The sequence below is a fragment of the Macaca fascicularis genome, chromosome 14, assembly GCF_037993035.2.
Source record: "Macaca fascicularis isolate 582-1 chromosome 14, T2T-MFA8v1.1".
NCBI classification, from domain to species: domain Eukaryota; kingdom Metazoa; phylum Chordata; class Mammalia; order Primates; family Cercopithecidae; genus Macaca; species Macaca fascicularis.
In genome coordinates this window covers 1,764,901-1,786,976 of record NC_088388.1, presented here as the reverse complement: position 1 = coordinate 1,786,976, position 22,076 = coordinate 1,764,901, and the positions used below count along the sequence as shown (strand labels likewise).

Below are 22,076 nucleotides of genomic sequence, written 5' to 3'. Positions count from 1 at the left end.
GGGTGTACGTGCTGTGGCTTTCAGGGCTTTCTGGGGCGGCCTCGGAGCCCCCACCCCCCGCCGGGTTTCACTTCCCCCTTCCGGCGGCAGGTTGAGGTTTGGAACCTATCTTGGCTTGGGTCGGGGTGGTGTTGTTTTTTAATCTGTTGCTACAAGAGGAGAGGAAGAAAAAAAAAAAACAAAAAACCAAACCACCTCTCAGGAAGCGTTAAGCAAGTTACAGGGGCCTGGGGGACGGAGACGGGGTGCAAGGGCCCAGATGGCCTCAGGCAGCTCGTCAAGGCTGGGAGGGCGCGGGGCATGCTGCCCCTGGTCCCCGCTAGTAGCTCTGGCCGCCAGGTTCAGCTGTGAGTGGCTGGTTCTCCTGCAGCATCAGGGACAAGCACGTCTGTGATCCCATAAGCACCATGTGAGCGTTGTAGCCTCTTTGGGTGAAATCTCCCCAGAGGCTGGCTCTCCTACAGGCTCTCATGGAACTTGGTGGAACCTTTTCTCAAAGCCTGGGGTCATTGCCTTGAGCACCCCAAATGGCTGTGGGTTCCAGGGGGCTTTAGGGGCTGTGCCCGGGATGCCCCTGCATCCTACCCGTCAGGTGCTTTGCTCTGTCTTGGGCTCCCTGGCTGATGCCGAGCCGTTGGGCAGCTGCCTCGTCCCCCCCCTGCCCCTGCTCTCCATGCTCTGGGCGCTGGAGTTGACCACCGAGTGGTTCGTGTCCCCAGGCTCTAATGGGGGTGCCTCAGGGACCCTCCCGAGAGGCACAGGCAGGGCCGAGGGGAGGGATGGAGGCTGTTTCCAGCCCTCACTGCCCTCAGCTTCTGGGAGTGGCCACACAGCGGCTCCAGGGTCAGGAGGAGGCATGACTGTGGGGGCCAGACCCCAAAAGCTGAGGCAGGGGAGGACTTAAGCTGGGCCGAAGTGGGGCAGCCCCGGAGGAGGTAAAGGCTTCCCTGTTGGAAACCTCAGCCCAGGAGAAGGGGAGAAGGGAGCCCTGGCCAGCGGCTGGGCCTGAGAAATCCAACCAGCAAGGATTTGCAGGGGTTCCCGAGGCAAAGAGGGGTTGGAGAGAGGCCAGGGGTCGGGAAGGCCCAGGGCGGAGAGTGTTGGCCCATCAGGCTGGGGCCGAACCAGGAGCCGCCTCCATGGGAGGCAGCGAGTCCCCCACCCACCAAACACCGCAAAGACCGGCAGAGGCTTACTCAGAGCCTCACGAGTGGAGGCACCAGAGGGATCCGTGGCCCAGATGATGGGCAGGGCTAGAACCAGGCCAGGCCCAGCGCTGTGGAGATGAATAGGTCATGCTTGTATCTTCCCCGTGCCTCCTCCCTGGGGGTCCCTAAGGGCCCCCAAGCCCCCCTTGCAGAGCAGCACATGGCACGGCCCTGCAGTTCTCACTCTGCAGCCTCCCTCCTGAGGCCATCCTGAAACGGCTCCCCTCGGGGCGGTAAGGTCTCGCCTCCAGGTTGCAGCCATCCTGCTCACCCACCCGTCCAGACACCGTGTCAGCAGGTGCAATGCCCATGTCCATCTGCCCTTGTGTTCCCTCCCCTGGCCTGCAGAAGGGCAGCCCCAAACTCTTCGTTGGGAGCTTCAGGAACCTTGCCAGGAAGAGAACAGGCAGATGGAGACTGGGGTCCACCCCATCCCGCCCTCTACTGCCCGAAGGCTGGACAGGCTGCCTCACTTTTGGAGCTAGAGCAAAATAAGAATGCAGGACCCTGTGGTTCAAAATTAAGAATTTTGACTGGGCGTGGTGGCTCACGCCTGTAATCCCAGCACTTTGGGAGCCCGAGGCAGGTGGATCACTTGAGGTCAGGAGTTTGACACCAGCCTGGCCAACATGGTGAAATCCCGTCTCTACTAAAAATACAAAAATTAGCCAGGCGTGGTGGCACACGCCTGTAATCCCAGCTACTCGGGAAGCTGAGGTAGGAGAATTGCTTGAACCTGGGAGGCGGAGTTTGCAGTGAGCCAAGATCGTGCCACTGCCCTTCAGCCTGGGCGACAGATCTAGACTCCACCTGAAACAAAACAAAACAAAAACAAAAACAAAAAAACCTTAAGAATTTCAAGAGGGAGACACAAAGCACAAAACCATGCTCAGCCCCAGGTCTACAAAGCCACGTGGCCAGAGCGGGAGGCCCATAGACCCTGGAGCTGAAGGTTGGGGTGATGATCGGCCTGCCCCGGGGCTTGGAGAGTGTGCCCTCCTCCCCTCTACCTACCCAACCCTGTTGGGGCTGAATCATGCCCCCCACAACGTTCATATGGTGAAGTTCTAACCCTACCCCAGCCCAGTCCCTCGGAGCATGACCGTGTTTGGAAGCAGAGTGGCTGCAGGTGTCATTAGCTGGATGAGGTCATGGTGGAGGAGGGTGGCCACTCATCCAGTGTGACTGGTTTCCTTACAAAAAGAGGAAATGTGGGCCGGGCGCAGCGTCTCACGCCTGTAATCCCACCACTTTGGGAGGCCGAGGCGGGCAGATCACGAGGTCAGGAGACAAGACCATCCTGGCTAACACAGTGAAATCCCATCTCTACTAAAAATACCAAAAAAAAAAAAAAAAAAAAAAAAAAAAAAATTAGCCGGGTGTGGTGGTGGGCACCTGTAATCCCAGCTACTCAGGAGGCTGAGACAGGAGAATGGCACGAACCTGGGAGGCGGAGGTTACAGTGAGCCGAGATCGTGCCACTGCACTTTAGCCTGGGCGACAGAGCGAGACTCCGTTTCACAAAAAGAGGAAATGTGGACATGGACACCCATGGTGGGGAACTCCCCATGAGAAGACAGCAGAGATGAGGGTGAGGCATCCACAGGACAGTCACACCAAGGGGCACCGGGACCCCCAGCAGTGGGAGAGGCCTCGGGAGAACCAGCCCTGTCCACCCCGGGATCTCGGACTTCCAGAATGCGGGAGCTTGACATCACGGCAGCGGCAGGGCAGCAGGACAGTCGCTCTGGTGGTGCGTCCCGCAAGCAGGCCACAGTGTGGGGGAACCCTGCCCTGTTCTCCGGGAACCCAGGCTGAGGAATAGGCCACACTCCAGGATGCTCACGGTGCTCTGGGAGGCCTTCTCAGCAGATGTGCACCCTCACCTCCCGAATCACAGAGGGCAGGGAAGCCAGGGTGCGGGGTGTCCTCCTGTGGCCGTCCAGCCCTCTCTCCTGCCCACATCACCATCGTGGAGAAGGCAGACTCTTGCTCTCTCACTCAGCTCCTCCTCCCCAGACGCTATCTTGTGGCCCATCCACCTTCCTCCCCGTCCCCCGAGCCTGTCCTCCGTACACCCTCCACGTTGATGTGCAAATCACTCAACATTTTAACAAAGAAACAAAAGTAAAAACCATCCCAGAGCGTGCCCAGTCCATGTGGTCCACCCCCTTCTCACTTCTTCCCTCCCTGGCCAAGCCCCTGCCTCCAGCCCTTCCCTCCACTCAGCCTGGACTGGCAGGCATGGGCAAGGGGGGAGGTGTCCCGAGCAGGGGCCCAGCCACCCCTCAGGCAGTCCGGGCATATTTATGTGTGTGTGTGTGTTTGTGTGTGTGTGTGTGACAGGGTCTTGCTCTGTTGCCCAGACTGACGTGCAGTGGTGCAACCAAGGCTCACTGCAGCCTCTACCTCCTTGGCTCAAGTGATCCTCCCGCCTCAGCTTCCCAAGTAACTGGGATCACAGGTACATACCACCATGCCCAGCTAATTAAAAAAATTTTTGTGTGTACAGACGGGGTCTTGCCGTATTTCCCAGGCTGGTCTTGAGCTCCTGGGCTCCAACAATCCTCCTGTCTCAGCCTCCCATGTACTCCCATGCTGGGAGTGCAAGCAAGAACCACTGCACCTGGGCAGTCCGTGCATGTTTGAGGACCTTGTGGGCCCTGCTGGGTGGGAGGTTAAATAGGAACATAGCCTTCCTCTGAAGAGCTAAGAGTCTACCCAAGAATGAGATGCAGAATCATTTCTTCCCTCAGTGCCACTCCCTCCTGAAACTCTAAGGGAGGTGTGTGGAGGGCAACTCCGGCCCCTCGGTTGTCCTGTCTCCAAATCTGGTGCAGGGTCCAGCGAGCAGCACGGGGACCAGCAAGCGGCTGCGTCAGGCGATGAGTTAGTTTGAATTCTGGGATGGAGCGAGCTGAGGGCATCAGACTCCAGGGGATGGAGCCAAGCAGCAAAGCCCTGAGGGGTCATCCAGGAGGAGGTCTGTGCCAGGCGGGCAGGACACAGGGACACTCCAGGTGCAGAGGCCACAAGGCAGATGTCTGGGTGGTGCAGGGTCTTGCTCTGGATTTGAGGGGAGAAGCCAGCGGTTAGGACCTGTGTAGCAGGCTGGAGGTGCGTGTAGAAGTCCCCGCTGAGCTGGGAGAGACCTGGGCAGGAGACGCTGTGTGCTAGCACCATGGGCGGGAAAGGACATTCCTCAGTACAATACATGCCGCAGCGCCCCTCCCTGGTGAATCACTCTGTGGGCACCCGCAGGTGCTGGAGGCGTTTGCTGTGGGGAGCAAAGCTGGGGTCTGTGCCCTCTCCCTGCACGTGAGCTGGGGTCCCTTGGTCCCTTTCCTTCCACTGACCGTGGCCACTGGTGAGCTGGGGAATCTGGCCCAGGAGTAAAGAGAGTGAGGAAGAGAAGCTCTCAGTGGAGACAGAGACAGACAGGAAAGGGGCGGGGAAGCCTTCGAGGGGGCCGGGTGGATCGGAGGGATGCCAGGAGAGGGCAGTGACCAGAGAACTGCCCCTCACAGAGTGGACAGGCCGGGGGTTGGGGAGGCAGCACTGGGGGAGCCCAGGGTTCAAGGCCAGCCGAGGGCAGAAGTTTTCCAGCAGACACAGAGACACAGGTTGGGACGAACAAGATGGGCGTCGGTTGGCACGAAAGGCCTTGAGTCGGAGAGCTTGGCTATTTATCTTGTTTGCTTTTAGTTTTTACTTTATTTTTCACTTAAAAAAAATTTCGTAGAGATGGGGTTTTGCTATGTTGCCCAGGCTGGTCTCAAACTCCTGGCCTCAATCCACCCGCCTTGGCCTTCCAAAATCCTGGGGTTACAGGCGTGAGCCATCGGCCTGGCCTTCTTTTCTTTCTTTCTTTCTTTCTTTAAATTCTTAAAGCTTTAATTTTTGAGATAGAATCTCGCTCTGTCACCCAAGCTGGAGTGCAGTGGCGTGATCTGGGCTAACTGCAACCTCCGCCTCCCGGGCTCAAGCGATTCTCCTGCCTCAGCCTAGCTCTGCCTCCCTAGCTGGGACCACAGACATACACCAGCACACCCAGTTAATTTTTATATTGTTTTGTAGAGACGGGGTCTCACTTTGTTGCCCAGGCTGGTCCCAAACTCCTGAGCTCGAGGCCGCCACTCAGCCTCCCAAAGTCCTGGGATTAAAGGCGTGAGTCACCACACCTGGCCTTCCTTTTTTTTTTTTTTTTCCTCTCTCACTCTTTTAAAATCTTTAGCTTGGTTTTGTCTCCACTATTTGGTGGCATCAGAGTGACTGGGGCCTTCACTCATGAGAAACTCAACCTCCAGCGAGAGCAGGGCTGGCTGGGACCTGCAGGCAGGGAGCGAACCTGAGTGCCGTGAATGGCCTCGCTGTGGACATGTGCTCTGGGGGGCGTGGGACACTTCATGAGAGGGCGGTGATAACTGCTGGATTCTGCCCCAGTGGCCTCTGGTTTGAGGTGGGGGGCCCGGGTGATTTGGGGTGTGAGTGAAAGATTTTGGGGGCTTGGTGGAGGGGGCGGAGGGGAGGATCAGGAGGAGGAAGCTTGTGGAAACTGCCCGGCCCGATGCCGTGATGATTCTTGGCGGCCTGCTGGAGGGGCAGCTGCAGAGACTCGGGTCTGCAAGGACCCAGGCCTTCCCGATGGCTCAAGGAGGGGACAGGGAGTCAAGAGCAGCCTGGCAAGGACGGGGAGCAAAGGGAGATGGGAGGGGGTGGTGAGGAGGTGGGGGTGACGGGGCCAGGAGAGGGGGAGGCCCTGGGGCCAGGCTGTGCTTGTCGAGGGGACAGAGGTGCTTGCAGGAGGCGGAAGCAACAGGGGGATCCGGGGAGCTTCCTGGTTGGTCACGACCAGCCCCGCACAACGGGGGACGCTGGCTGCCAGAGGACCCCAGTGTACATGGTGGCCCCAGTGTCCTGTAGGGACTGTTAGACAATCCCCATGCAGACGCCTATCCCTGTCCCCAGGTCCCGTCATGGGTGTAAGCTAGCCGCTTGCCCCAGCAGCGCTGACACAGCTGCAAATAACTCCAGGTCCCCAACTTTGTGGAGTTTCCCTCCCAGGGGAAGAGACGAACAGTGAACAAATGAAAAAACAAGCCCATGGTCATTCTGGAAAATAACCAAGAGAAGTCACAGAGATGGCTGGGGGACTCACGGAGGGCTTCACGGAGGAGGTGACCATGCCGGAACTAAAGGGTATGAAGGAGACGGCCACAGGGAGAGTCTGGGGAGAAGCTTCCAGGCCTGGGGCAGAGGCAGGCTTGGTGGTCCTGGTGTGATATTCCGCAGCTGGGTGGTACAGGGGTCCGAGCCAGGCCTTGCTGGGACTGGGGGAGAGTCGGGCTGACTCTGGGGGGCATGGTAGGCGAGGAGCTTAGGGAGGCAGGAGGTGCCAGCCAGGTCCCTGCCTACCAGATGGTCCAGTGAGGCAGACGCTCTCATCTCCATGTTCATCGTACGTCTGGGTAAACCGAGTGTGGGCACCCCGTTGGGGTGGAGTGGGGGGCTGAGCCACAGAGGCAGCTCGAACCCTGGGCTCCAGGGCCGTCTGGTGAGAGCTGGAGCCGGAGGAGTGGGTGAGGTCTGGCAAGCGCCGGGCTCAGCTTTCCAAGGATGGCTGGAGCCAGGCACCGGCCTGCAAAGGTGGGTCTGGGCAGGTGGGTCTGGGCCCAGGCACAGCCGGTGCCAGGGGAACAAAAAGGACACAGGGCTGGACAGGTCAGGGACGAGGCACAGCTGGGGAGAGAGCGTGAAGCCCAGCCCTGATCCTGGGGCCCCTCAGTGGAAGCCCAGTGAACCCCTGAGGACCACACAGGGGGTCCAGCAGGTGGACATTCATGGGGGAACTCTGTGTCCTCCTCTGGGACCCCACTCCTGGCTTCCCCTTGACCGAGTGTGTGAGGGTGAAGGTCAGGGGGAAGCCCCTCTGAGTTCAGCCCTGCAGAGAGAACAAAGCCCTGTGACCTGCCTCGTCCTAGCTCCACCCAGCGCCCACCCTGCCCAGGGCACCCGGGCCTCCCTCCTGCTGTCCCTGAAGGGCAACTTTCCAGCCTTGGATCCCTGGCCCTAAACCTAACCCTAACCCTAACCCTAACCAAGGTGTCCCCGGAGGCCTGGCACCCAGCCCCGCCCTTGGCCCTCAGCCAGGGGCACACACGCAGTCCTCAGCCTCCCCCACCACCCCCGAAGTCCCCCACACCCTCTGGGGCACCTCTCTACCCACACCTGAGCCCTGTGAGGGCCTCTCTGTTAACTTGTGGTGGTTTTCATGCCGTCTGCTTTTGTTGTCGCTTACAAATTGTATTGCTTTAACGTTTAAAGAAAAGTTTAGCTTCGGGGGAAATAATTTCAAACCCACAGATAAGTTTCAAGAATAAGAATTTGACAAGGTGCATCTGTACCCCCCTCACCCAGGGCACACGTCCGCTTTGCCATTCGACCCCTGCTTCTCCGCCTCTCAGCCTCTCTCTGCTTCTCTGAACCTCTGTCTCTTTCTCTGCCTCTGTTCGTGTCTCTCTGCCTGTGTGTCTCTCTGTCTCTGTCTCTCTCTCTTTGTCTCCGTCTCTCTGCCTCTCTGTCTCCCTCCTTTCCTCCTAAAGACTTTAAGGTCTGTTTCCTTGGAATGCAGATGTTTTGTGTAACCACAGTGCAGCCGTGAACTTGAGCACGTTCGCCGCGGACGCTGAGTGTTATCTTGTCTGCCAGTCTGTGTCCTGATGGCCGCTCCCATCGGCGGGGGCACAGGGCAGGCCCTCTGCGTCACCGCGGCCTCCTAGCAGAAAGGACATGGCAGGCTCTTCCTGCACGTTTCCTGCCCCGCCCTGCAGTCAACCTTCTTCCGAGGAGCCCTGGGTCCTTCAGGCGAGGATGGTTTTAGAGAACAGGGCCTGGGGCCTGATGTGCTCCTTGATACTGGGGTGTCTGCGTCTGGGTGGCTCAGTCTCAGGGCAGGAAACGCCCACGTGTGCAGAAGCACCCACACCTGCCTTCCCCGAGGAACCCCTGCCTTCTGTCTCCAGCAGCCGCAACTTCCAGGGGCGCCCCGTGCACTTCCTCCCACCCCTCCCTCCTTGGCCCGCTGTGCCCAGTCTTCCCCAACCCCTTCCTGGCCACAGCCCAGCACGGGTTACCCGGGACTTCAGAGGCCATGTCCTCCCTGACCTCCAGAGTCATGCACAGGCTTGCCCACATCCCCTGCCCTGGGCCTGTCCCCCTCCTCTTCTGGGACTACCCTGGGGCTCGTGGTGGCTGCCCCAGCTGCCCTGGCTGTCCCCACCCTCCCCCTCCTCTCCTCTCGCCCTGGCCTTGGGCACCTCTGCCCATCGGCTCACCACCCAGGACACCCACATCCACATCTCCAGCCCAGCACAGCTCCGGCTGCCTGGGCCAGCTCTCCCCTAGGAATTTCCACAGGGCCCCCAAACCCAGCAGCCCCAAAGTGAGTGGCTCACCTCCTCCCAAAGCCACTTTCTCAGGGCTCCTGCCCTGGAGAACAGTCCCTGCCCACCCGTGCCCCCAGCAGGTGCCTGCCTTCCTCACGTCCCTCAGCCAACAAGTCCTGGGGACCCAGCCCCTTCCATGTCTCCGTTCCTCACTCCCCTGACCCAGCGGTGACTTGCTCTGTGCTCCACTCTGCTGAGGTCTTTCTAGAATGCAGAGCTGGGGGACAGCCACACGCAGCACTGGCCGCAGGCCTCACTTCCAGCAGGGACACCAGCATCACCCGAGGGGGAAGGAGCCGGGCTCAGGGGGCGCCGGTTTGATATCTGCTGGCTTGCTTTCCGCAGGCCTCTCACTTACTCCTTCATTTACTCCCTTACTCATTTGTTGGGAATTTAACAAACACCCGTGCATCTACTATCCAGCCCAAGAATTAAAACATTCCCCAAACCTACATCAGCGTAGGGGTCCTCTCCATTCCGCCCCTGCTCTGGCCCCACCCCACCCACCCCAGAGGGTCAATCTTTGGAATTTCGTGTTTGTGTTCAACGTTTCCTTGCTTTGAAATAAAAAAGAGAATCTTCCCGCATAGCGCGTCTGCCCCGGCCGAGTTGAGTCTTGAGGCTGGGAGCCAGGTGTGATGCTCCTACCTCAGCTCCTCTGCCACACTCCTCTAATGCCCTGTGGGTTCGGGTCCAGCCCCCTTTCCCGGTGGGCACAGGCTCTGGAAAGCTGCTGTGTCCCCTGCAAGGGGTCCGAGGCCAGGCCCCACCGCCGCCTGTCCCTTGCTCTGCCTGCTGCCTGCCTGGTTCTGCCTGTGACCTGCTCCGGCCTGTAGCACCCTCTGCCTCCGCGCTTGTCCTCCTTCAGGCCACAGCTGAGGCTTGGCCTTGTGCAGCGTCCCCCCAACAGGCCAGGTCTCTTCTGTGCCCCACGGCCTCCTACACCCTGGGCCGCGCCTGGTCCCATCATCCTGGCATGGGGTGCCATGCACCTCCACCATGGCTGCACCCACCAGGCAGTGCCCCCTTGGCCCCAAGCTGCCCTGCTCCATGAGTTCCCCTACAGAAGGCTCTGGGAGAAACCCCGGGTGGGGGGTTCGGACTGGCGTGGGGCTCCAGCTACAGAAAAGATCAGAGCTGAGTGCCAGGGCTGGAGGGTGCCCGGGGGGGCAGGGGACTGCACACAGCCAAGGCCGTTCCAGGCGCCCATTGACGTCAGTCCCTCAAGGCAGCCCGAGGCGGAACTGCTGCTGCACGTCCTACCTCCGGCAGATCAGTCGAACAGACCTCCCGGGGACAAGGGCAGAGCGCGGGCTGGCAGCTCCCCAGAGCAGATCAGAGCACAGGGACCTTGGCGTGCCTGCTCTGTCAACCTTCAAAGAGCAGGGCTGATAACGCGGCCTTGCTGTCACCGGTCTTGTCAGGACCTGTCAACTGCCTTGTCCTTGGTGGCCAGATGGGGCTGGGATCTGGGGCTGAGTGGAAAAAAGACTTGGGAACCGCACTGGGGCCAGGTCAGGGCCAGGACTAGCCCCTGCCCGATGGGCACAGGTCTCTTGGTCCCCTGGCATGGTGAGGAGTGACACAGCCTGCCTTTCAGGGTGGCAGTAAGGACCAGTGACCAGGCCGGCCAGCCCCCAGCACCATGCTGGTCCCCAGCCGGGAGACTACCAATTTGGCCTGGTCATGGCCCACCATGCAGGCTCGACCCTCCACGCTCCCCGTGCCCAGCCCTACCCCCAACTCAGGCCTCAGCCCTCAGGGCAGGGGGCAGATAGGAAAAGCAGGGAGGCCCCGGGGCTGGGGGTCTGCCCCTAAAGTGATGTGGGAGGGGGATGAGCAGGAGGATCTGGGGGTGGGCACATGTGGACAGCAGCCTGGGGTCTAATGTAGCCCTTGGCTTCCTGCCTCAGATGAGCTCCCTGAGGAGGGGCAGCTTGGGAGGAATAGGGGGCCGCCCCCAGCACTGCGGAGGCTATGCGTGTGTCACATGTGTGGATCTCTCTGGAGCCCCAGCAGGGCCTTTGGATGGCTGTGCAAATGGGAGACCTGCTCATCTCGGGAACTCCCACCCAGACCTGGCTCGGTCCCGCAGCCTCCGTCCCCAGCCCTGCGTGTTGGACATGCCCAGGCCAAGCCCCAGGAACGCCAAGGGACCTATCAGGGCCCTTACCAACCAGCCCCATGCAGCCTGGGGTGGATTCCCCTGTAGGGGCCTTCCCAGGCTCACCTCCTTGCTGGAAGCAGCTTCCCTCCCAGCCTGAAATCCCCAGGACCCCTGTGGCCTCCTCCCGGGCTTTCCCCACTGGCCACTGACCACACTGCAGGCCACAGATGCGGGGGTCCAGAGCACGGCCAATGAGGCTGGGGAGAGCCAGACCAGACCAGCCATGGGGATTCAAATCCTTTATTGACAGTGGAGGTGAGGCCAGCCCTCCCTGGCAGGCTCTGGGTGCATCCCCCTAGTATGTTCTGCTGGGAGCCGGGCACCAGGGCAGGCGTGGGGGCAGTGAGTAGCCTAGGACTCAGACTCAAACATCTTCTTCCGGCCCTCCATGCCAGACTTCTCCTCGATGTTCTTCCTCCAGTCACCCACGTCTCGCAGGTCCCGCTCCTGTGGAGGGGAAGGCAGGAGAGAGCTCAGGCCCCCCCACTTATGTGTGCACCCTGGTCCACACCACCTTCAGCTTCAGTTTACCCTCTGCTTTGGGCAGTGGAGTGTCACCTGCATGGCACCCTGGAGGGGCAGTGGTGCAGGGCTCCTGGCAGGGCAGGTGTGGGAGGTGCTCCCCAGGGACAGGGCAGGTGTGGGAGGTGCTCCCCAGGGACAGGGCAGGTGTGGGAGATGCTCCCCTGGCAGGGCAGGTGTGGTGGTGCTCCCCCCGCGGCACATACCTTCTCTGTGTCCTCCTTCTTGACCTGCTTCAGGTTGGCCCTCAGGTCCATGCACACCTTGTGCTTGGAGCCCAGCAGGGCCTTGAGCATGGCGTCAGCCGACATGCGCACCCTCCGCAGCGGGGGCCGCTTGAACTTGCCCCGCAGATCAAACAGCTTCTGGTTCATGTCCTCCAGCTGTGGGCAGGAGAGCCAGGTGGAAGCCTGAGGTCCTGGTGGCCTCGGCCTCCCTGGCCCGCCCACTTGCCCGCTGGGCTACTGCCTGACTGCCTGCTGCCCGCCTGCGCCCACCACTCACCTCCTTGCTGCTCTTCTGCACCTTCACCTCCATGTCATACTTCTCCTCTTCAGCCGCGTCGATCTTGGCGTGCAGCTGTTTGCAGAGCTCCTAGGGGTGGGTGTGGGGGCGGGTGACCGTCTTGACACTTGGCAGCCATGGTCACCTGCCCCTGCCCTGACCACCCCGCTGGCCCTCTTGACAAAAGTGGGGAAACTGAGGTAGCAGGCAGGCCTGCTGCTGGGGAGGCGAGGCGGCCGGGGAGGGGCCAGTACCTGTACTTCTGACATGGAGCCCGGGATGTGCAGTGGCGGGCAATGCTCTGACAGGTAGTTCTGCTTCTCGGCCTCGCGGCGGCTCTCCTCCTTCTCCAGCTCTGTGGCCGCTATCTGCAGCATCACGCTCTGTGGCGGGGCAGGCGGTGAGGGGGCTGCAGCTGGCCCCCCTGCAGACCCACCTGGGCGGCCCCCAGGGAGCCCACACCTACCTTCAGGTGCTGCCTGCGGGCCGTGATGGCCCTGTTCCGCTTCTGCAGGGCAGGGGACAGGGGGTTGAGTCAGGGCCTCCAGGCCTGGAGCACCCCCACCCCTCTCCAGGCTCCCTGGCCAGGTCAGGGGCTCCGGCTCAGGGACCAGCGGAGCCTGGGAGCTCCCGAGGCCATGATGGGCAGTGTGGGCCTCACTGGCCCCAGACCTTGCTCTGGGACACGCTGTGTGGTGTGTGACACTTTGCCCAGGTGGCACATGGTGCTGGGAGGCCAGAGGTTGGGGGAGAGGAAGCCTCAAGGCCAGTTGGGGGCAGGTCGGCCGGCGAGGTAGGGGCAGGAAGTGCAGGAATCAGAAAGAAGAAGTGATTCCCCTGTGACCAGGCCACAGCTGCACTTCCCCTGCCCCAGAAGGCTCGGGGCAGCCACTTCCTCTCTTTCGGCTGCGTCTTGGTGGGTGGGTGGGGCACTTTTGCCAGCGGGGAGGGCCGGGCCATATTCCCTGGGCCTTAGGGCCTTGAGGCTGTGACCGATGACCTATCCTGAGTTGGGGGAGCTCCCTCCTCGTCCTGTTTTGAGCCCCCAGCAAGTACTTACCTCCTCACTGTCCAGGGAGAGAGGACGCAGGCAGGACGGGGAGAGAAGACAGAGGTTAGGGCCATGTCTGGCGGGGTCGGAGCGTGTGATGGGGTGGACAGGGCAGGAGGTGGGCAGGGTCACTGTATGGGGGTACAGGGGTGCTACTTACTCTCCCATCCTGAGGTCCTGAGCTTGGAGCCTGTGGGGAGAGGAAGGAAGGGGTGTTGGCCGGGCCCTTGCCGCCGCGATGCCTGTGCCCATCAGGTGGTGAGGGGTTCAGGCCTCCCGATGACAGCCCCTCCCTCCCACCCCCTACTCTCACCTCCTTCAAGGACAATGTCTTGGAATTCCCCAGGGTGAGAAGTAAGAGGAGAAAGTGTTCCCAAAATGTCCCAGGCATAGCCTGAGGAGCTGCAGCTGTCCCCGAGGGAGGGCGGGATGGGCCAGCACAGGTGGCCTCCTCAGTGACGCTGTTATTTTTAACCCTCTGTCTTTGGCTTTGGGCCTAAGTGCGTGGAAGAAATCGCTCCTCAGTTTGGCCTGGGGGTTCAGGTTTTGGGGTTTCTTGACCCCTAAACTCTCCTTCCAGGGTCCCCAGAGATGAAGCCTGGTGGTCAGGGCCTGTCTAGAACCTGCCTCGCACTAGAGCTGCCTCCCCAAGCGTCTCCTTCTCGCTCCCGGATCCGTGCAGGCCCCAAAGAGGGCTGCCGGCGGCATCCCCCAGGCCCCCAGACCCCTGCCCCAGGGAGTCCTCCCTCAACTAGCTCGAGCCACATCCTGTGCCCCGGCCTTGGTGGGCCGGGCTGGGCCTCACCTAGAATCTGGGCAGCAGGGCTGGGAGCGAGGTCAGGCCGGCAGCAGTGAGTTGGGCTGGTGGGCCCAGGGGGAGGGGTATAAATGGCCTCCCCCAGGCTGGGCCCCTGCTCGGAAAGGGCATGGAGTCCTCCTCAGACCAATGGGGGCGCGGAGAGCCGCAGAGACCTCCCCACCTGTCCGGCCGCCTGGCCTGGCCGCGTGCTGCCGCCCAGTCCAAGAAGTCTTGGTGGGGGATGCCATGGCTGGGCTGCTCTATTTAGGGCTTGGTGACGCGCTGGAGATGCCTCTGTTGTTCTTGTAAGGAGCCTGAGGACAGTGTGCCTGGCTTTGCCTGTGGCCTCGGCCGGGCACACGGCTTGGGTCAGCTGAGGGGTCACTGCGAGGATCCACACCTCGCCTCAGCCCATCTCGCCCGAGGTCAGCGTCCAGCCCACCGACCTGGCTGCTTGCTGGGTGACAGCCACAGCCTCTCCCCGCTGGGCCAGCTTCCCCACTCAGCCCCTGCAACGGGCCGTTTCCCACTTCAGCCCAGGCCTGACCCCCTTCGGCAAGCCTGGCTCCCGGGGTGAGGCCTGGACTTCCAGACGTGGCCTTCCAGGCTCCGCCACGTCGGCCGAGGACTGGCGGACTGCCCCCTCCTTGCGTGATGCTATCTCCCTGCCTGGGGAGCAGGACCAGGAGTGAGGGGCACGCCGCATGTGCCTCTGGGCCCCTCCCAGCCTTCCCGGAACTGTCCCCTCGCCGGGCGACTTGGAACACATCCTTCAACCTAAGGAGAGTGGCACCACCTGCCTTGGGAGCCTCTCTGACCTGCGGGGGCTTGGGGCCCGCCTGGCTGCCCGGGCAGGCCTGGCATTGCCTTCTCACTCAGACCCTGAGGCGGCCCTCACCCCCCCAAGCCCCCAGGCCCCCGCCCTGCAGAGGCCCCCTGGACCGTGACTTGGCACCCTCTCGGAGTGGGGGCTCTTGGCCCCAGCCCTGCCGGCTTCGCAGCCCCATGGGGAGGATCAGAGGAAACAGCAGCGTGGAGGCTCCAGCCGCTAAGGCAGCCCAGATGTGTGGGGCCTGGGAGGGGCATCCGGCCAGGACTGAGCCCCTAAAGGCCCCAGCAACTTCCGAAGGCATCTGCTGCCCCCTGCTGCTCATGCGGGGAAGGCCCCGCAGTGCTGGTCTCTGAGGTGCTGGGGGTCCTCCCTCCACGCTCACCGGCCCCCAAACACCACTGCCCACTGTGTCCCTACAGGGCTGGCTCTAGCTCGCCCCATCCCATGTGGTCCCGACTCTCTGGCCCCCACCTCCCAGGTCTTCCCACGTGGCCCGGGGGTGGGGATCGGTGCTCGTGGGCGGGTTTCCCACCCCTACCGGAGGGTCCGGCAGGGACCAGTCAGAGGCCTCAGGACCTGGCTGACTCTGGAGAGGAGCCCCTCCCCTGTCATTGTGGGGGGGCCCTGGCGAGTGGAGCCAGGCCCTGTTTCTGCATCCCCTCCAGGCTCCAGCCGGACACACAGTGGCAGGAGAAGGCGTTTATTGCAGTGGTCCTGCAGGGCGGCCTGGGCAAGTGCCTGGGCTCAGCGGAGAGACCGAGGCACGCGGCGCGTTCAGGAGTGGGGCAAGGGCAGGTGCAGGCGCAGGCGGGGCTGCAGGGCCAGCACGCGGTCCACCTCCCTGGCTGGCTGCAGGGGGTGCCACTGGGCAATGGGCCGCCGGGCGTGGGCCAGCATGTCTGCCCAGTGTTGCAGGGGCTGCCCCGAGGCCCGGGCACCCAGGTGCACCTTGCCCACGGGCTCAGCCCGGAGCGGCAGGCCGCGGTCCCAGACGGCCAGCACCAGGTCCACATTCTGTGCAGAGACAGGCCATGTGTCGGAGTTGGAGGAGAAAGACTGTGGTCTTCGTGGTCCGGCACTGGGTCCCGCTCTGCCCCTGCCTCCCGGAGACCCACCTGGACCTGACTGAAGGGCACCAGGAAGGTGAAGGCCTCGTTGAAGTAGGGGGCAGCCGTGCCCTTTCTGGTGGCTGTCTTTCTCTTCTTCCACTTCCTCTGGTTCAGCATGAGCTGGACCTTCACGTAGGGCTCTGGGAGGGTAAGAGGTGCCGAAAGGGCATCCCAGGGCTCAGGGCCGAGCACAGGCCCCCGCTCTGTACACCAGCATGGGCAGGTGTGACCCTCACCTGCCAGTCCTGGACGCAGGCCTCGAGCCTCCAGCACCACCACGGTCAGCCGGCCTGAGCTGGGCACGTACCGGAGGGAGAAGCACAGCTCTGCCACCTGCTCGGGCTGCGGGCGGCAAGAGGGGCTTCAGTCCGGGAGGGTGATTCTGGCCGAGTTGGGGTTCAGGCTCCCGCAGCTGCTGCCCACCAGGCCTCAGGGCCCTGCCAGCTCTGCCTTGGGCTGTGACCTGGTGATCAGCGCCTCACCTCAGTGGCAGCCGGCGGACCCAGCGGGTACCAGTGCTCCAGAACGTGCTGTAGATCCACGGTGCCCAGTGGCAGGCGGAGCTCACCCAGGGGCTCATGCCCCGAGAAGCGCTTGAAGTTGAAAAGCTGCACCTGCAGGGTGGTCCCCGGCAGCTCCGCCTGCGGGATCTGAGGCAGCGGCGTGAACCAGGCCCTGCTGCCCCAGCCCAGGCCCACCCAGCTGTCCAGGCCCACCCAGCCGACCATCCCTGACTCACGTGGAAGCAGCAGGTCTCGTCAAACACAGGGCAGAGCGTGCCTCGGTGCACCTTTGTCTCATGTCTGTGCCCGGACTGGGTGGAGACGCTGACCCGCGCATAGGGGTCCACGGTGCCCCCGGGCCTCAGGTCGGCTGCCTGCCTCAGGCCCACCCTGATCTGGGAGCCAGGGGGGTGGGCTCAGCCAAGGGCCCCTGCCCTGTCAGCTCCCCACCACCCAGGGCACAGGATTTGCACTCCACCCATCACCCCTTCCGGAAACTCGCAGAACCGCTGGTCCTGCACAGCAAGGTCCTTCACCTCCTGGCTTCCAAAGTCGTACTCCAGGGACAGCTGCAGGCGCCCCCATTGCTGAGCGCCCCCCGGACTGGACTCCAGGCTATCCACATCAGGCTGCACCTGGAGTGAGTCGGGACAAGGGGCAGGTGGTACTGGCATCATGCCCCATCAGAGCCCTGGGCTCCCGGGCAGCACTACGTGACAGGCCAGGCCAGGCCACCTGACAGGCACAAACCCTCGGCTTCGCTGTGTGCTGTGTGAGACCGGCCAAACCCACCTCAAACGTGGGGTCTGTGGTATCCCTTGCCTTCCTCAAGAACCCGCTGTGGCTCCCCTGGGCCCATGGAGCAGCGCCTGTTGCGTGACCTCCTCCTCACCTCCGTTCACCCACTTTTCCTGCCAGGAAGGCCCTCGCCGCCCCTGCCTCTGTGGGGGCTAAACCGTCCCTGGGGCTGAACTCGCCTCGCCGCCCTAGGCTCTGGAACCTGGATTTCGAGCCCTCTCTGGACTGAGCGAGAAGGGGCCGCTCCTCACCAGGTGGGTGGTGGTGATGCCACGGGCACTGCCCAGACCCACCGCCTCCTTGTCCCTGGGCTTCTTCCTGTGGCGGCGGCAGCAGCAGGCAGCACAGAGGAGGCAGGAGACGACGAGGACGCCCGCGGCAAGGGCGCCTGCAATGAGAGCCCAGCGGGGCCCTGGGGTAGAGGCCGGGCTGAGTGCATCTACGGACAGCTGCAGCCCCCACTTGGCTGGGTTATCCCCACACCCCTCTTGGGAGTCCCACAACTCACAGGGGGTCCCGGCGATGAGGTCTGGAATAAGCCCAGGTATAGCTGTGGTACCAGCTGGGGCCAAGGTACTGGGAGAGTCTGGTGGGTGCCCCATCTTTCCACCCTGCTGGTTTGGAGGAAGCGGCCCAGGAGGCTGGGTCAGCTGGGAGGGCAGCCCCTCCAGCCCCTGCCCGGTGCCCCATCTGCCTGGCAGCAACCAGTGCTGGGTCTGCTGGGCAAGGAAGCAGCCTAGGGTGGCCAGGGGCGAGGGCTCTGCACGGCAGGAAGCTGAAGGGAGGGAGGCTCTGGACCCTGGCCAAAGCTCCAGTTTAGCTGCCCAGGCCCAGCCTCCTGGCCACCTCCCCACAGCCCCCAGCCCCAGCCAAGCAGGCAGGGCCTGGGCAGCCTAGTCCCTGCCTTCACCGGCCCTCAGAGCACCCTTGCCCCCACTGTAGGATGCTTCCTCCACCAGGAAGCCCTCTCCCTCCCTGCTTCTCTCTCCTGGGTCCTGGACCCTGGGCCCTGCCTGGGGGGTCCCATCTCATCCCTGGGGGTCTCATCTCTGCGGTCCCATCACTTCCTTGCCCCTACCCCAGGACCCACCACAGCTGGGGCCCACTATGGTTTCCAGCCGTGCAGGTGGAGCATGCTCACTGCAGCCCCCAGGAACATGGAAGCCCAGAGGGGTCTGCAGGGTCGTGGGGCGAGGAGCAGGGCTGGCTGTTGGGGGAGCTCACTGAGCAGGCCTCAGCTAAAGGTGCATTCCTGGCAGGGGCTCAGGGCCACAGCGCCTGGGGACGAAGGTGAGGTGGGGGCAGGTAGGGGCAGGGTGCAGCTGGGAGCGGCCAGAACATTCCTCACACACTGACTCAGCCGCCGCCTGGACTCGCCCACCTGCCTGCCTCTGGCCACCCTTCGGCATGTGGGTGGGAAGGAGGGTGGGGTGGGTGCAGCTGCTGGCCCCTGTACCCGCCTTCCTGGGGCCTGGGGAGGGAGCACACCTGGACAGACTGGCTCCTCCCACCTACAGGCAGGGGAACCAGGGTGCCACATGGGGCCCACGGTGACCCCGGGCCCGGGGTGACTCCCCAGCTCAGCTCTTCCCTGACTCCACCCGCCCCGGAGAGAAGCAGCCGGCCAGGAGACTGTGTTCCTCCACGTCGGCGCCTCCCCTGCTTTGCCCACAAGAGCCTGGGGCCTTCTCGTCATGTCCAAGTCAGCCTGGCCTTAGGGGCCCAGTCTGGGCCATCCCTTTGGGAATAAGCAGCTGTTCAGGCCAGATACCCTCACCTATGCAGCCCCCCAGTCTGGGGCAGAGCAAGTAGACAGACAGAAAGGGACCCCACCCTGACTCCAGACACACACACACACACACGCGCGCGCGCGCGTGCACACACGCACACAGCGTCAGTGCCCCACTCCTTGGCAGGCTGGGAGAGGCAGGAACACTCCCAGAATGGACCCAAACCCCCAGTGTTCAGAGGAGGGGGCTGCAGCTCAAAGAGGGGAGGGAGGGTCCAGGTTCCAGCCCCACGTGCATGTTGTCCCTGTGAGGTCAGCAGGCCAGGTGTTTTATAGGCGAGTGGACCGAGGCTGGGAGCTCTAGTTTTGTGGCTTTGGAGGCCATCATGGCCCTGGAAGCCCAGCCTGTCCCCAGAGCAGAGGGGCCAGCACTGTGGAGGGATTAGAGGTACAAAAGGAGATGCGGAGGTCAGGGCCAGCTTTCCAGGCTGCATCCTGTGCACAGGGCCCCATGCTCAGAGAGGTCCCTGCTTGGTTTAATGCGTGCTGGGGCCATCTTGAAATTCTTAATTTTGGAACGAGACGCTGCACATTTTCATTCTGCACTGGGCCTCACAAATTACAGAGCTGGTCCTGTTCGGGGGACCCCTTGCGTGAGTCACCTGCAGATGGAGTGTGGGTGTACTGGCCTCGGCAGCCCCTCGGCCCCTGGGGGACACTCCCAGGTGGGTTGGGCGTCCCACACGTGGCTGGCAGAGCGCCCCTACTGGTGGCTGATGGAAAGGGCTGGGTCCACAGGGTCCCTGGAGCAGGACTGTGCCAGCCAGATTCAAACAGGCCACTGCCTCCTCCCCACGTGGAGTTTAAAGGCAACTTCTCCTTTTGAAATGTCAGAGCCTGTATACGTGCTGAGATTAAAGTAGCTTCACTGGAGATTTTTATGGTTGAGATTCCGGATAAGTTGCCAATACAGAATCTGCATCTGTGAGTGCAGGCATGTGTGCGTGTGCGTGCACCCCTCCCCTGTGCCCCTGCTTTGCTGGCATCCCCCCCTCCTTTAGTCTAAGAACGGTCAGGGCGGGGAGATGAGAGCACCCCTGCAGTGATTTGCTGCAGCCGGCCAGCGGCACTCCTGGGCCAGCCTGGTGACCTTGTCCCCCGAGGAGCACAGGGGCCACCCAGAAGCTGTTCTGGAGTACCCCAGGACCCTGGGGGCGCTGGCTGCCGACGCTGAGGGTCCCAAGGCCTGGGGAGGTGCAGGGTCCCTCTGGACCGCCGGGACCCGAAGGAGGTGCAGGTACAGCAGGCGTGTGGCCACCAGGTGGCGCCGTCCACCCCTCAGGACCCGGCCTCCCTCCCGGCTCCTGGGGACAGCGCCCTGGAGACCCTTGGGCGCTGGGGGCTCTCAGGTCTCCCGGCCCTGATCTGGGAATTCCCCGCCCTCCCTGCCTGAGCCTCCGGGGCCGCTCTCCCCGTTGTCTAGCTTTGGCTGTCCATCTCCTGTGGCCCTGCTGGGAAAACCTTCCCTGGGAGTTCACACCATGTTTTCCCAGGAAAGGGAGACGGGTCCTTCCTCCCTGGCTCCCCGCCTGGCCACTGCTCCAGGAGGCTCCTTAGTGCTCTGGAAGGCAGCTCGGCTCTCCCCATGAAGGTGGCTGCTCTGCTCCTGCAGCTGCCAAGCTGCTCTGCATCCCCATCCTGCTCACCCTCCAAGGCCAGTGTGAGCCCATCTCTTCCAGGTAGCCCTCCCTGGTCACCCCAAGGACCCCGAGAGCTGCCATGAGGTTTTGTGCTAAATCCCACCCCTTGGGACCCCCAGCCCCCACCAGGCAGAACAGGGGCGAGCCCGTCCTTTAGACTTCTTGTTAGCCCAAGACCAGGCACTGTTTCAGGCTTGCTAATGCTTCCCTCTACGGTGAGTCTACATGGAATGCTTTCTGCTTCCGTGGGAGCACCTTTCCGTGGCCCCTTCCTCTGGAAAAGCAAGATTTCCCCGAGTGCGGGGGCTGGCAGCCCCCCAGGTGTAAAAGCTCTCACCTGACACCCACCGCTTCCTGTGGCCGGCCAGCCACCAGGCCTTCCTCTCAGACACCCGGAGGCCAGTCCAGCTCTCGGACAGCACTGCCTCTGGTGACGGGGAACTCTCTCCTGGGGGAGGAGGGGTGCGGGGGGCAGGGCTGCAGGAGCCCCACCTTGTGGCCACAACTGCTGGCCCGTGAGAACTGGGCAACTCCCCGCGTTAGGAAGGTCTCCCCGAGGCGCAAAGGCCGAGCATCTGGGCTCCAGCCTGTTTCCAAGGGTCTCTTGGTGCTGGGGGCACCCTGAGCCCTACGCAGCTTTGCAGGAGGGGGTGATGGGCCCTTCAGGCTGGCCTTGGTGAGGGGCAGTAGGAGGCGGCCTGGCTGAACCTGGTTTGAGCAGGTTCTGCACGCCGGGAGGGGTCCTGAGGTGCAGGGCCGCCTGGCTTGGAAGAGGGCACCTCAGGTGCTGTGGGTCGTGGGGGAACTAAGTGTGAGGAGGGTAGGGGCCAGGTGGGGCTGCCCTGGGCAGTGTGGGGCAGGGGGCTCACAGAGAGCCAGGAGGGCCTGCTTGGCTCTGCCGCTGCCTCCGCTTCCAGCCCCAGGCACCCTCAGGCCATTCCCCTCCGTGCCTTTGGCTCCTACTGGACTAACCCAACCCCTTGAGTTCTTGGTTTCCTAATGAGCAACCCCCTTATCAGCTGGGCAAGTGGCTGGAAGTCCTCACTCCGATCTAACCTCAGTGCCTCTTGCTTCAGTTGGACCCCAGAGCAGGGCCTATAGCCTAAGCTTCCCTCCCTCTGCTCTGGCTGGTTAGTCTGGTCTGGTCACTCTAAACAAATCCGTGACCCGGGCCTACCGTGGAGTGGCCACCCCAGGCCAGGGCGTTTCCTCAGAGCCTTTATCTGCTGCTGGTTAATGCTTAACGGGAAAACCTATCCCAGCAGGGCCGGCCCTGTGGGGCTGGTCAGGCAGCACGTATGGAGGACATAGCCTAGGCCCCGAGGATGTTTTTGTGCCACAGCAGGGGGACGTGTGGGCACACATGTGCACTTCCGGGCCCCTCCGGTCACACGCGGCCCTGGGCGTGTGGGGATGTGTACGTCCTTCTGGTGTTTGCACAGGGCAGGGGTCTGTCTCCTAGTCTGACCCAGTCTGGGATGAGAAGGGCCGGAGGCTGCCCTAGTGGGGCTTTTAGGCAAGCGAGGGGACACGTGCAGGGGGTGGCTCGACGCCGGCCCCAGGGTACAGCTGAGCTACGTGCCCCGCGCGCAGTTCTCTGCAGCCAGCTGTGTAGGGGCTTTGTACCTTCCCCAGTACATGGGCGCCTTCACGCCAGACGGGCGTCTGAGGTTCCAGGGCAGGAAGGAGAAAACCAAACAGAGCTGGAG

The 22,076-nt window shown here is 62.7% G+C and overlaps 2 protein-coding genes across 33 annotated transcripts; both read right to left on the bottom strand.

Moving 5' to 3' along the window:
- Positions 1-11,044: 11,044 nt before the first annotated feature.
- Positions 11,045-13,932, bottom strand: TNNI2 (troponin I2, fast skeletal type). Of its 6 annotated transcripts, none has more exons than XM_045370682.2 (8): positions 13,878-13,932; positions 13,058-13,087; positions 12,907-12,913; positions 12,313-12,354; positions 12,101-12,229; positions 11,847-11,936; positions 11,549-11,725; positions 11,045-11,267 (listed from the first exon to the last, which is right to left on the bottom strand). In XM_045370682.2, the coding sequence occupies exons 2-8, from the start codon at positions 13,063-13,065 to the stop codon at positions 11,172-11,174; spliced, it is 549 nt and encodes a 182-aa protein (XP_045226617.1). In that variant the 5' UTR covers positions 13,066-13,087; positions 13,878-13,932; the 3' UTR covers positions 11,045-11,171. The 6 variants fall into 6 exon arrangements, with proteins under 6 accessions (XP_045226617.1, XP_045226616.1, XP_005576916.1 ...); XM_045370681.2 differs by lacking the exons at positions 12,907-12,913; positions 13,878-13,932 and adding exons at positions 13,211-13,393; positions 13,703-13,755; XM_005576859.4 differs by lacking the exon at positions 13,878-13,932 and adding an exon at positions 13,703-13,755.
- Positions 13,933-13,954: 22 nt separating this feature from the next.
- On the bottom strand, positions 13,955-20,796 carry SYT8 (synaptotagmin 8). 27 transcript variants are annotated; one of them, XM_015434265.4, is made up of 9 exons: positions 20,705-20,796; positions 17,447-17,552; positions 17,190-17,350; positions 16,677-16,775; positions 16,377-16,535; positions 16,120-16,287; positions 15,874-15,979; positions 15,644-15,777; positions 15,213-15,542 (listed from the first exon to the last, which is right to left on the bottom strand). In XM_015434265.4, the coding sequence occupies exons 2-9, from the start codon at positions 17,538-17,540 to the stop codon at positions 15,303-15,305; spliced, it is 1,161 nt and encodes a 386-aa protein (XP_015289751.3). In that variant the 5' UTR covers positions 17,541-17,552; positions 20,705-20,796; the 3' UTR covers positions 15,213-15,302. The 27 variants fall into 27 exon arrangements, with proteins under 27 accessions (XP_073868930.1, XP_065383828.1, XP_073868935.1 ...); XM_074012826.1 differs by lacking the exon at positions 20,705-20,796 and adding an exon at positions 18,029-18,218; XM_074012829.1 differs by lacking the exons at positions 15,213-15,542; positions 20,705-20,796 and adding an exon at positions 13,955-14,365 and having other exon boundaries at positions 17,447-17,671.
- Between the last annotated feature and the right edge of the window lie 1,280 nt (positions 20,797-22,076).